This window comes from Melanostigma gelatinosum, assembly GCF_949748355.1.
Source record: "Melanostigma gelatinosum genome assembly, chromosome: 5".
Lineage (NCBI taxonomy): Eukaryota > Metazoa > Chordata > Actinopteri > Perciformes > Zoarcidae > Melanostigma > Melanostigma gelatinosum.
In genome coordinates, this window is record NC_136638.1 from 9,775,481 (window position 1) to 9,789,978 (window position 14,498).

The 14,498-nt window shown below is 43.0% G+C and overlaps 2 protein-coding genes across 2 annotated transcripts; both read left to right on the top strand.

The window, feature by feature from the left end:
* Positions 1–2,179: 2,179 nt before the first annotated feature.
* Positions 2,180–8,462, top strand: hprt1 (hypoxanthine phosphoribosyltransferase 1). The gene is made up of 9 exons (XM_079269095.1): positions 2,180–2,370; positions 4,549–4,655; positions 5,267–5,450; positions 6,039–6,104; positions 6,427–6,444; positions 6,525–6,607; positions 6,759–6,805; positions 6,940–7,016; positions 7,140–8,462. The coding sequence occupies exons 1-9, from the start codon at positions 2,344–2,346 to the stop codon at positions 7,185–7,187; spliced, it is 657 nt and encodes a 218-aa protein (XP_079125221.1). The 5' UTR covers positions 2,180–2,343; the 3' UTR covers positions 7,188–8,462.
* Positions 8,463–9,154: 692 nt separating this feature from the next.
* On the top strand, positions 9,155–14,391 carry pabir2 (PABIR family member 2). The gene is made up of 10 exons (XM_079269152.1): positions 9,155–10,056; positions 10,172–10,250; positions 10,346–10,399; positions 10,792–10,835; positions 10,937–10,991; positions 11,339–11,440; positions 11,833–11,918; positions 12,056–12,120; positions 12,255–12,351; positions 12,603–14,391. Exons 1-10 carry the CDS (start codon positions 9,899–9,901, stop codon positions 12,739–12,741), a joined length of 879 nt encoding a protein of 292 aa, XP_079125278.1. The 5' UTR covers positions 9,155–9,898; the 3' UTR covers positions 12,742–14,391.
* The last annotated feature ends 107 nt before the right edge of the window (positions 14,392–14,498 follow it).

The following is a 14,498-nucleotide window of genomic DNA, read 5'->3' on the forward strand; positions in this document are numbered from 1 at the left end:
TTTTCAAAGACATTCCATTTTCTCCATCTAGACGAATTGATATTTCATGAAAATCTCAACCCGTCCTTTGGACATTCTTCATGTCAAATTTCTAAAGGACGTTTTCAACCCTCTATTCTGCACATGTTCGGCTGCTCTCTGTTAAGAGGGTTATGTCACGCTATTGTTCAACCGCTTTTAAAAGGAACGTCTCTTGATTCCTCTGACGTGAACAGTTAGACAACTTTATAAGCTCCCTTTTTAACGAAGGATTTAAAAAAAAGCTTGTAGCAGATCTGCTGTCTTAACAGCTGGGTGGGTGTCGGTGGCACTGCTCTGTGGATTAGGTCCTACTCAATAGAGAGGTGTTTCTGCATTGGCACCACTGATGCCAGGTCAGCTGCATCACTGTGTGGTGGGTCTGATTCTCTTATCCATTTACATGCTCCACCTTATACACAGAAATAATATCAGTTTCTGTTTTCATGCAGACGACTGAGATCTACCTAAGCTGTGACCCTGCATACACGCATCAGAACAACAAGCTTCATGATGTACGCAAGTGGATGTCACAGAACTTCCTGCAGCTATATGCTGATACTGAGATATTAACCAACGGTCAAGATGGTGCAATCACCCAAATGTTAAACTGTATTGGTTCACTGTCCCATTCAATAACTCATGTTGAACTCATGGTGTCATCTTTGATCAGAACATCGAGATAAACCTGTTAAATCAGTGGTTCAATCCTGCTTTCATCACCTCAGAAACATTTCAAGGATTAGACCATTTCTTTGTCCCAGCAATCTGAAAACCTCAGTCCACGTCTCCAGGACTATAGGCGATGATTAGATTATTGTAGCTCCTTGCTCCCTGGCATCAGCAGTATATAGTATATGCATGTATATCAGTTTACAGTATGTTCAGTCGTATAAAAAGCAGCGTAGATTAATATTTCGCAGTAATATTACATGGTACAAAGTGTGTGATCACAAGGTGACAGAGTGTTTGCAGAAGGGCTCCAAGACTTTAGAATGACCTGCCTGATGAGATCAGGGCTCCAGACTCTGACTCGTCTTTTCAAATTATACTTTTTAATTTTCATTTATTTTATGTCCGTTTAACCCTCTGTGTTTTATTATGTGATTGTTTTTTTGGCTTTTAGTTCGCTGTATTGTCTTTGTGTTAAATGTTTTCTATTTTTCATTGTAAATTTGTAATTTGTGTTTTGAAAGGTGCTATATAAATAAAGATTTTATTATAATTATTGTTATTAAAGTCTCAAAAACGACTTAGAGTTAGTGTATAGTATGGAACTGGGACTTAGCTCAGGTGTCCTCTTCAGGTAGTGAGGGATTTATATCATATATATATATCCTTAATAATATTAGAACAACTATGGTAATACGTGGTACTCAGATATAAACATACGCTTTTGGTTCTCAGCTTAGTTTTACAGTTAAAGACGTATGACTGCCCAAAGGTATAGTCGGTGAATACAGTATGACATGTTATAGTGAGTTACCATGAGGCAGCGCCATAATAAGGACTATATGTAACGATATCCAGATGTCCCCTATGGGCACACCCATCCCACTCACAGCATTCTAATCAGACACCCAAAAGACAAAGGCTTTTATATATGTTGTATCCAATCAATTGATTGATCAGATTATGTTCATTAATCCCAACATGGAGGTCAAAATGGGATTTTAAAATCAGTCTATTTAATGCCAGGGATTAAATCACTGATATATATTTATTTTCTTGGCCCAAAACTAATGAAATTTAAATACAGTGCTACTACAGCTATACCGGTATCTGCCATCTAAATGCACTCCGCGTGCTCCTTTTTATATCAACAGAATGCTCCCTGAGTTGCATACAAAGTATATAATCTGGTAAACAGCAGTTTTATTCAGCAGTCCAAGGTTCATGAAGAGCCGAGTACACTTCACTTCTGTCAGGCTGGAGGCGGTTAATGAACTGCACCGACAGGAGATGGTGACATTAATGAGCTACATCTACTTAAAGCCCGTATTGTTGCGTTTTAGCGGTTAGAAGTTGGCAGCACGCTTCGCAGCTCGAGCGTCTTTTCCTCCCCACAAGCACACACACACTGCGGGGCGGGGCGGGGCTAACCCCGCTCATTCGATTTATCCGCCGCGCGCCCGCGTCATCATGCACGCCGCAGCAGAGCCGCAGCCCGGAAAAGGACCGAACCCTCTTGTAGCAACGGAGCTAGCCACCTGTGTGCGCTGCCACACGGCTAAAGTGACCGCGGAACCAACCTACAGAGTACGTCTATTGTCTCCTCTATTTCAAGACCACGGTAGACTACAAACGGCGGGGACCGACGCGGATATGGCGACATCCAGCCCCTGTGTTGTGGTAAGTTACCCCTGCCCCCCAACCAGCGGAATGAAATGAGAGATAGAAGGTGGTCCCGGTAGGATACCACCACTTCAAGCCCACCGGGATGAATAAACACGCTGTACACGGGCAGCCACTGCGGTTGCTACATATGTTACTCCGACCTTGTCGTTCGTTGTTAATTACAGAACTGTATGCCTCGCCTTTGGCAGCACGTTTTTAGCGTGCGCTACATAACTGTATGTCCTATGGAGTGTCAGCGTGGCCTGCCCCGCGGCCATGGAGACGTCACAAACACGCGCTCCGTGCGCCCAGCCGTACGTGTCGCACGGGAGTGTTTGCGGTCAGGTTGTATAGAGTGGTCTCGCCGACGTCACGATCTCCTTAGTTACGAGGTCTGTCCGCCATGTTGGAGTACATACAGATCCTACATGGCGGCGAGTAAACAAGGAAGTGCGGCGAAAATACCATACTTTGTCAGTGGATGGGTCCGAGACGTCAAAGCAACGGTCGTCGAGAAATCTCATCTCGTCATTGGTAGGAATTCACTTTCAACTAACTCCTAACTTCATCCCCCCCCACACACACACACACATTATATATATATATATATATATATATATATATATATATATATTTGCATGCACACAATGACTATATATTATCAGGGGTGTGGATATCTAGAAAATTAATTTAAGATTCCCATGTTCTATTGACTTACTTTTATGAATTATTTTACTTTTTCTTTCAAAACAAAAGCAGAGGCAGGATATTCCTTTATATCTCGAGAGATGCGTGACAGCCATTTCTGGCGACGTCGCTTGGATAGCTCCTTCGTGTCATTTCCTTGATGTGTAATGACCGCTGGCAAACCAAAGAATGATTTCTTGTCTATCAGCTCTGCTGCCACAACCAAAGACAGCACAAAAGTTCACCATGACCGATAGGTTATGCGACTCAGCCGTGCATGCCAGTGGCTTTGTGTGTACTCCAACATGGCCGACAGCTAAAACTGTGACGTCACACGAGACCACTCTATTAGTAAATTACACGATTGTACCAAGAAAGCCAGAAACGCACGAGCTGCAAGCAAAGGCGCGTGTCTACAGTTGCGAATGTAATATCATTTCCAATACAACAAGATGAATATTCACATTCACAAATAAATCCTGAAATATCCAACGAAAGTCACACAAAACACAGTTTGGTGTCATTTAAGCTTCAATCAGAGCTAAAACAGTGTGAAATTGAAAGTTTGGTTGTAATTTCAGTCTGAGTCATACCACAAGGTCCCCGTGAGATCCATGTGCATTTTTGCAAAACATATGCTCAAGTTGACCAGCCACACAATGACCTGTATTGGAATTTAGAAAATAAGTAACCAATGCGCGCTGCTTTACAGGACATTGCCAGCACGTGGAGTGCCAGTGTGTTACTGTCATGGTGGCAGACCCACTCGCAGACACTGTAATGAAGCATTTTTGCTGAAGCAGCATCAAAAGGAAGTGGAAAATAATGTCACAGTGGTGTCAAACATGTACTTTGCTTGTGCAAAGTTCAATGACACCCCTTCCACTGACCTCAGATCAGTTCATTGGGTCGTTTGTAGTGTTTGACTTTACAGCTTCCCTCACTGAATAACAGATTGCAAGCCCAACAGTGGAAAACACTCCTTCACATCGTGTTTCCACGAGGACATCTGCTCGGTATCAGTCGTTATTTTGGAGGTGAAAGGCTGGAGCCCAAACAGATGGGCATGTTTTTTGTTCTTTTCAAATGCTTTGCTCGAGTTAAACCACGTGTGATCTGAGGACGGACGCTTTGCGATTCCAGCGTTTTAGTAAAGCGATGACAATTTGTCGACTTGGGAGAATCCAAACCCGCTCTCTTGGTCACTCCCATCATTCGCACAGCACCTCGAGCTCTGCACCGGCTTCCCAGCTGTCACATGTTACCAGTTATGTTGTCTGGTGTTCATGTGGCATGCAGTTTGAGAATCTTTGGTTAGTATTCACCACCACTGTACAGAATCAAGCACTGTTCTCAGAGTGGGTACGAAGAGGGAGTCAGTGGGAACGCAAGACCACCATTGACCCCCCCCCCCCTCCCCCCCTGTCTCAGATGAGTGGTTTCCCTGTTGGGTAATACCCCTGTGATATATATTTTTTAACCCCTTCGTCTCATGTGTTATTTCAGATCAGTGATGAGGAGCAGGGGTATGACCTGGACCTTTTCTGCATACCAAAGCACTACGCCACCGACCTGGACAGGGTCTACATCCCACACGGACTCATCTTGGACAGGTGGGTCGCCACGTTTTTTGGCAGCTTTCAGATAGTAAAAACGGGAGGAATTGTCGGGGTGAACTAAAACTGGAGTTTTAGCGATATGTTCTAAATACGGTAATATGACACCAGATGTCATCTTATGTTTTCACTGTTGTCTTTCCCTGGTTGTAAACGCTGCGTTACACTGAAGTGATGTAATGTTCTGAGCTCACCAGACTGCTCTATCATCTGCCTTTACCCACCTAGTCCTTATAACCACATTACAGATGATGATTTATGATTATTTTGCGAAAGCACCAATTATATGGAGGTATCGAGTAAAAAATATCTCCATATTGCCGGGCACTGACGTGGAGGGTTGTCTGAATGATTGGTTGACACTTAACACAAAACAAAGTCAGACAGCGTTTCATATTTTAAGGGATCAAACTTTTTTCCAGTGGCTTGAAATCCTATTAAATGCCAAGAAGTTTGCACTGCAGTGGAAGTATTTCATTGTCGTACTTGGGAGTGCTGTAGAAATGATAACTATGCCTGCTGACACAAACAAAAAGGAAATGGGAACTACTGCTGAGTGTAGCAGAAAACTGAGCTAAACATCCTCTCTGTCGCTCTCGCTCCCCCAGGACAGAGAGACTGGCCAGAGAGATCATGAAGGAAATGGGGGGGCACCACATCGTGGCCCTCTGTGTGCTCAAAGGAGGCTACAAGTTCTTTGCAGACCTTCTAGACTACATCAAGGCCCTGAACAGGAACAGTGACCGCTCCATCCCGATGACAGTGGACTTCATCCGCCTCAAGAGCTACTGCGTAAATACATATCAGATTTTCCTCTTTTTGTATTTGCAGTCTGAGGCCGCGCCCACATAGGAGACAGGAAGTGTATACCGTTGCATAGCGTTGGCTCAGCTTTCTACGTGCCATCTTTTGTTGAGGAGCATCTCTGTGCTGGGTTACAACAACCAGGTTTCCATCCAAATGTAGCGCAAATATGAACCGCATTTCGAGACAGTCGGTCATTAAACCATTGCAGAGGAAGAGAGTAATGAGATGGCGTAATTGAGGAGGTGACTTTAAGAGGAGGAGTCTCCTCATTGGTCCACACAGATCTGATGTGTCCATATTTTTCTTGTCTTCAGTGGAGCAGAAGCTTGAGGGACAGATGAGTCACACACTTCACGTCTGTTTCCATTGCACTTTGTCACAGTTTATTTTCAGTGATACTCCAACTTTCCCACCTCTGCCAAACCTAAAAACTGAAAACAGTTGATTATAAAAATGTCCCGGTGTCGTACAAAATGTGTTTTGGTGAGAAACACTGAATGGAACATTGTACATTTTGATGTATGAAGTAATATAATGTCAAGTCTAACGTGTCCACTTCATTGTCATCCTCAGAACGACCAGTCGACAGGGGAAATCAAAGTGATCGGTGGAGATGAACTGTCCACATTGACAGGCAAGGTGAGAAATATGGAGGGCAAGCATGACTCAAACATTGTGATCAATACTTGTAATAGTTCGAACTTAAAACTAAATGAACTTGAAATGACAAACCGATGTGACTCCTCCTGTTGTACATCATATCGTATCTCACTGTCCGTTGCCCCCATTTTAGACATAAACTTACATTTTCAATGACCTGCTAATTATTATCTGATTAATAGTTGGATTAGGATTATGAAAAATGAAGGTGGTGATTGTTAATGATGGTTGCACACTAAGATGAAATGTACCCAGACCTCTGTTTCTCACTAAAGTGATCCTTCTCTTCTCTTTCACACAGAACGTCTTGATTGTGGAGGTACGTACCAATGTTGTCTTCTTTAGTAAAGTCTTTCTATTCCAGGACTAATAGCACGTTCTCTCATGCTGTGTTTTAAGGATATTATCGACACGGGGAAGACAATGCAGACGTTGTTGCAACTGCTCAAACAGTACAATCCCAAAATGGTTAAAGTAGCAAGGTACGTTGAGCAGACGTATCTCGTGGAATCATGTGATGATGATGATGAACACATTGTTTTGTTTCTGGCTGTTTCGTAACACATCGTGGTGGTTTTTGCCTCAGGCTGTTTCAGTGTTATGATTGATGCTCAGCTGTGTTTCTGTCCCCAGTCTGCTGGTGAAGAGAACACCAAGAAGCGTCGGCTACCGACCCGACTGTGAGTTCAAGACAACGCATGTCTTTAGGCTATTTGTGAAATGTATAGTTGGTGCAATGTACTGGGGCTGTGCATGCCTTCATTTCAGTGTTGTGAGTTCATCCCGAGCTGATTTATTCGCCCGTTTGTTTCAGTTGTTGGATTCGAGGTGCCCGACAAATTTGTGGTGGGATACGCGCTAGACTACAACGAGTACTTCAGAGATCTAAATGTAAGTATTTGAGATGGATGGAGAAAACATGATGAAGTAGCTCACGTACTCATTAGAGTTCCTGTAAACAGTTTGTACCTGTGTGTTAATGCAATAGCACTCATTGGTCCTTTTCTGTTTCAGCATATCTGCGTCATCAGTGAGTCAGGGAAGGAGAAGTACAAGGCATGAAGAGCACTTCGTCATGATAACCTTCGGTTATATCTCCCCCTTTTGCTGTCTGTTTGATATTTTATCGCTTTATATTCGTGTCGTCAAAAATAATCGGCCTGCTCGGGGTCCCTGAGGACACACTGCTGGAGTGATCATTTAGTTCTTTTAGCAAACACACACACACACACACAGTAGATTCAACCTTTGAGAGAATTGATTGCCTTTTAGATGGAACCACGTCTGGGTGAACCAGCATGGAGCCGAGCTTCGCCTGAAATTAGTATAACGCTTCTGTGCCCGCGCACTGATTCATTCTTTTTTATTAAAGCAATGATGTAATTTATTCAGAGCAACGCTGACAGCTTTTAAAAAAAAAATTTTTTATATAGAATATTTTATTTTAACAATGCAAGAGAGCGTATAGAACACAGAACATTAAACATTACAAACAACTACATAACAAGTTAAGAGAGAAAAACCCCCCCGAAAAAACGAAACACAAATAAATGAAACAAGCTGACAGCTTTCAGGACAATATTGTGCCACATTGATTTGACAACCTCTCATGAAATGAAATGAAATATTTTTTTATTGTAATTCTACTTTTACCTTTAACTAGTAATAGCTGTTTAATGGGCACTCTTAAAGATGACTTTACATTTTGTTGACATCTGTATGCGTATTTTGGGACAAAACACATTTCTGTGCTACCGTGGTGAGTCATAAGATTTTCTTAAGATAGATTGTGTTAAAAAGCAAAGCAAATGTTGGCTGTTGTCCCTAATTACACACAGATGATATGAAGAAGATGAAATATCCTCTTATTTATGAGTATTAATGTAATCTTTGTCTTTTATGTTGCACAAAGAAGTTTGATGCACGAAGGCTTTGTTCACACAGAGATCTTACTTCTGCTGGAAAATACGTATGGTGTGCAGATGTGTAAATGTTCAATGGATACTTAAACTTAAGTTGAAAGTTATTCAATCATATTTAAAATATGTCAGTTGTATTTACTTGTCATTGAATAAGAAAATTGAAATTGCTGTAAACCAGTGTCAACTGAATTTTTCAATACCAGTCGTTAAATGTTCACACACCTCCTCTGACTACAGGATTTCACTGCATGCTTTGTGTACAATATTACACCAAATACTTGTAACATTGAAATCATTTGTGGCCAATCGATTTATAGGAAATACTTCCTGAGATCAAAAGGTTTTACAGTTGACTGAAATAAATACCTGCTGGACGCCATTTTACTTTTTGAACAAATGGTGATAACTAAGCATATTTTTTGTCCCGTTTGCCATGTGTCCAATAATGCAAAATTATTTGAGATTGTTGTGAAATATATTTTTTGACTATTTTATACTGATAGAGCATGGGTGCTTTGCAAATCAAGAACACTTGATTATGGGAATACCATTGTTTATTGATCATCTTATTTATAAACACCAGACATGTACTGGCCTATGCTTCATATGCTTGTTTTAATCTGATTCATATTAAATCAATGCTTGTCTGCTGGTTACACTAAACACTTTAGTCAGTTCAGACACTACACTGTTAACATTCTGAGTAGAGTTAATGGGAAAAATACATCTTGAAAAACAAATGCGCCATGATAAGTAGTATAAAGTTATTTGAGTCGGATTGTCAGCGTGATTGGCTGCTGTAAATAAGCTCTCTGCATCGGGCCTCCAGCGAGCGAAGCTGTGAGAAGACCAGGTGAAAACATTTGATGGAGCTACTCGTGTGATGAAACATTGTACGACTGACAATGCAGATGGAGAGAATGTAAAAGTATACTCGGGAACCAGATGCAGTTCTGAGCATGCCGGCAAATTAAGCTGTTTAATTGGACGTCCTGCTAACGTCAAAGGGGGCGTGAGGTTGCTGCTAGCGGCTAACCTAGCTGCTGTGTGATCATCTGGGACCTGGTTCATTCTTGGCGGCGCCCTGCAGAAAAGAAACGATGCTATTGTAGAGCAGGTCATACTTGCAATAGACGAGGTTTAGTTTACTTATTTGAGCCCTAGAAGCGACCGGGCTGACTAACTGGAACATATAACGTTAGTGAAGTGTTGCCTCGGCCTCCTGTGGGCATGGCGTTATGGCTATCGGCGTTAATGCTAACTTAGCTAACGTAGTTAGCCTAGCAGGCTAGGTGGCTGGGCTGTTAGCTGCGGATGGAACAAGGTAGCGGGAAGCGCAGCACAGCACCAGTTTACATTAGCTAGATGGTAGACTCACGTTAAGACTTAAGGCGAACATTGGCTTTGCAATTAAAGTAAGTAGCTCGTGAGTTTAGCTAACGATAGCTCATTTAACACGCTAACATGCAGTGTTAGCATAGTAGCGTCTCAGTTAACAGGTCGGTAGCTAACGTTAGCAGTTACCGGGCATTGTGCGGTATGTAGCTATGGCATGCTAACCATCCATCAGGGAAGTTTGAGACTGGTCATAACGTTACAGGCAACGTTTGCGCAGACCAGTTCTGACTGATCACATAGTCGTGGTACGCAGAACTGATAAAGATAGCGTTGTTGTGAGTAATCAGGGTTAATTAGCTTCAACACAGGAGTCGTAGACCACAGGGCCTTGCAGATTGCAGTGAGTTGGCGACATTTCGTCACATTGAGGATGTTTGTTCAAAGCGTGTAAAGTTAGCGAAGTTTGGAGAGCAACAATGTAACGCCACTGAGCTGGTTAGCCATTTTGAGTTGATGAATTGGTGGCGGGCTGCGTTGGCTAGCAAAATGAACAATTCAGGAGTCTCGCCACAAGAAACGATGGAACTGGATCTGGAAAACCCATATTCTATAGTTCAGACCGACGGACACCTAAGACGATCCAACAGTGCACCCATGATAAATGGCTTGAGGTTTCTACAACATTGCTGCATAGTATTTCAGTGACCGTGTTTGTCCTTATTCCACACACAATGAAGTAACCACACTTACTGAGAAGACTCATGGTTGGTCTGTTTGTCATTGCAGTGATAACTCCCAAGTGTTCCAGAGAGAGGTCCTGCGTAGCCGGAGAAATAGCACTACGGTTGTCAACAGGCCGAACATGGTACCAGACTTTTAATCAAACACATGTTCACTCAAGTACCGTGTGTCTGAATCTGCATTGAATGTTCTCCTCTCTGCTCGTGTCCTCCTTCGCAGGTCCCTTCATCACCTATTCGCGTCCCCAGCACCAGACTTCATCAGATAAAACAAGTAAGGAAGGGAAGCGTTGGTTTAGACACCTTTTTGGAGATGTTTCATGATTAAAGGCAGCATGTCAGACCACTGTCTCCCTCTCGAGCCATAGGGAGTGATGGTGTCTTAAAACACATGCTAGAGGAACACTGTTTGGAGTCCTCAGGGCCATCGATCTTAAAGAGATGATCATTTGGTAGTATCGGACTCCTACAGATAAAACAGTGGCTCTGCTGTAGTCCCCTGGCTGAACTAGGTTTCATGCAGCCTTACTGCAATGGCGTGAGATAGAATAATGCCTAGTTCTTACGTTTAATATCAGTTTGTAGAATATTTGTAATTCAGAAAAGCTCGGAGGACTTGTTTAATCCAGACCGTGTAACCACTAACCTTCTGGTGTGCTCCTGCAGGAGGAGGGTGTAGACGTGATGAACAGGGAAACTGCTCATGAGCGGTAAGCTGTGTATTTGTGAATGCAGTTTGGCGGATAAAGAGATTTAGTTTGAATTATTACTTCTGAGGCGCACTCACTTATTCCTTTTTGTTTTCACACAGGGAGATCCAAGCCGCCATGCAAATGAGCCAGTCCTGGGAAGAAAGTCTCAGCCTGGTAAAGATTGTCTCTTCATTACCCCTCCTCCCCCGACCCGTGTTGTTGCTATGTTCTATTGTTTTGAAACCTTGAGAGTCGGCTCTGTTTCGCCTTCACTCTGCATGTTTTTGGCCCCGAGCCATCGATGGCCGCTCCATCTCAGTGGAGAGTGGACCAGCACAAACATGCTAGATTAACGGTGGAAACATTTGGAGTTAACAGGGCCACCAGTCGTTCAAGGTCAGGCTGAGTTGGTAGTATAATACTCCGACACTCTTTTTTTTTTTTTTAAATGCTTGCCACGTCCTCACTATGTAATACTGTAGAGATGTGACGCACATGTTTGGTACTTGTTTGGTCCTCAGAGTGACAATGATTTGGAGAAGTCCGCGTCTTCGTCTCCAAAGCGCGTCGACTTTGTTCCCGTGTCGCCTGCACCTTCTCCGACCAGAGGGATTGGAAAAAAGGTAGGTCTGACCTCCGCACGGTTCCATGCACATGACCTGATTAGACTGAACGACCACATGAAGGAAGCGGTTGAAGCATTTTCATGGTTTGCGGTCACGTGATTCTCCTAACGACTTGCAATCAGAGCGATGAATGGAAGCCTGTGTGGCAGCCTGCAGGAAGCACACAAATATTTCTTCCATTTGAGTTTAAAAACTTGTTTCTTCCGGGCAAGCCACTCCAGTGTTTGTGTATCGTAACACTTCATTGCATTTGATTCATTCCCTTTTTTTGCTGCGTATTTTTGTGGGAGGGAAAAGATTTGTAGGAGTTAATCAAAAGGTTGTTAAATAGATAAACTAACACTAATAGGAACACTAATCGGAGTGTTTTCTTAATTTCTTGCAAGCAGCAGTGTTTCTCTCCGTCACTACAAATCCTAGTGAGCAGCAATGGCCTCACACCCAGCCCGATCCCCAGCCCAACGCGCCGCTTCAGGTGAGCAACGAGTTGTAACTCCGTAACGTACTGGTGTTACTTTTGTCTCGCTCCAAATAAATGTGTTTGTAACTACTGATTGGGGCTGAATGTCAAAATCTAGTGGTTTGACAAAGTGTTTTTTCTGTTCTTCTTAGCCGACGGAGTCAAAGCCCGATCAACTGCATCAGAGCCAGCATACTTGGGCCAATGAAACGCAAAGGTGAGGTCCCACACAAAGCTCCACTGGATGCTTTAAGAATGTTTTCTCTTATATCATTCCTATGACACCTCAAGGGCCACTTCATTTATGGATAGAAGTGATCTCTAAATGCCAGAGTCCCTTTACCTCTGCAGGTGAGATGGAGACAGAGAGTCAGCCTAAGAGGCTCTTCCAGGGCACCACCACCATGCTGTCCTCTGACGTCTCCAGCCTGTCAGAGCTCAGTTCCTGGTAAGACTCAGTGGATCAACAAAACAATGATTATGATGATCTGTACAAAAATGAACATAACAAACCAACTTAAATCTAGTTTTCAGGTCATTGACTCGAATTGGAGTGTTTTCTATTTAGATTCATTCATTTATAGTACCGGTACTAAATATTACAGTAATGGGAGATTTTCATTGGCTCTCTCCCGCACAGTGAAAGTATTGAAGTCTGAAGCCTTTAGTCTTACTGAACTTGCCTTTTTTCCCTTTCAGCCACTCTCCAGATTTGCTGGACGGCAGCCTCAGCAGCATCGGCTCCTCCACAGACTCGCCGGGCAAAATGGAGGGAGTGTCGCCTTCCTCGTCCAGCAATTCGCCCTTCGCTTCCCTCCAGGATCTGTCCCCAAAGTGAGCACGGCTTAGCGAGAGACACTGTAAAGGACTGGCGCCAAAAAGCCCCTGTTTAGAAAACAAAGTTCCCTTCTCAGACCCTCCCCTCTCACCGCCGTGTTTGTGTCCGAGCGGCTGTTTTCATGGCTACATTTTGGAGGGGCTAGGTATTTTAATTAAGGGAACGAAAGCCATGGCTGAGTTTGAGTGTGGAAGGCCTAGCGTGACTAGGAGTCACTGAAGACACTGAGCACCAGCTGCTAGTAGAGGATCTTGGATGGTGCTTGGCTCCGTTGTGATATTGTGTTCATAAGTGGCTGTGCTTTTTGTCAGACCAGCTCCCCTCACTGGAGAGACATTGAGCACTGGACATAAAAAAAAAAGACAATTTGGATGTGTAGGCTACGTGTTCCCTGTCTTTGTGCTGGAGAACGTCGGTCCATAGGCCTTTTTGTATTTACACAAGTCTGCAGATTTTGTAAGAAAATCTTTAACTTATTGTTTTCCTGCTCTGTTTGTAATTATGTACATATTAACCGTGTCGGATGTCGTACATAGTTTTTCAATTTGTGACCGGCTGTGAGGTGACTGTGCGCACAGGTCTTACGCAGCAGAAGTTTTGTCTTTGTAAAGGAACAAACTACTTTGGGGCTACACCTGTGGGGATTTACTTACTGTTTAACTGTAAGACGTGTTTTCAAAAGATTTATCTTCATATTTTTACAACATAGGCGATTTTTAACGGTGGGGATTTTTTTTTCTTTTTTCACTTTGGCTTTCATGCCCCCCTCTCCCCGTGACTTGCTGCAACTTGTATTGCCTAGTATGAATGATTCATGCACCTGCAGTTGGAACGTGGATGGAAAAGAAGATGCTCGTCACTGTGCTCTCAACACTAAAGGTTCCTCTGTAGCCTGTGCTTTTGTAGATAAGCAGAGTATAGAAACTATTTTCTTTCTGCTGGGGGAATGTTCTTATTTATGGCGGGGGGGAAAAGAAGTTTATTATAAGAATCGGACGGCGATGAATTTCTCACCATTTGTGTTGTCGTTTACAGCTAATCAGCACAAACTAAATGGCACCGTCGCATTGTGAGGAAAGCTGTGTGCTGCTGTGGTTACTTTTATTCAAATAGCTTTTTGCACAGGATGCACAGTCCTGTGACGGTTCAGCCCGTGTAAGCAGGGCAGAAGTGAAACTTGACTGTCGTAAAACATGATCCAAGAGTGCAGTATGTAGAGGTAAAGCCTGTACTGCCAATTTTGTATTTTCTTTTGTTTTTGCACCTAAATTAGCTTTGAACTGTCACGCCCCGGTGTCCATGTCCCCTGTGTAACTTGTACATATGAACCCTTTCAAGGCTCTGTCGCCATTAACATATATGTAAAAAAGAGAGCGCGCCCTTTTAACTTAAAGAAGTGTGGCTGCAGTTATTTTTAAAACAGTCTTTTTCCTCGATATACAAAGCAGTAAGCCTGTCCTGCTGTAAAGATATTTGATATTTTCTGTCATCTTATGAAGTGTTCAGGGCATGAAATCAACAAATCTTCTACTGTGTGACTGCAATGGAAAGGCTGTAATCTGCCACGCAGGCTCACAACTTGGCTGTGCGCGTGTCTTTTTGTGATTGCAACTGTGGCGGACGTCAGGACTAAATAAATTATTTCTTTATCACGAGCGTGAAGCTGTTTTGAATGTTCCAAGGAGAATCTTTTGTCCTTTTAGCACTAAAATACACAACTGTACGATGTAGGATAGTGTCATTTCTAATCCTCAACC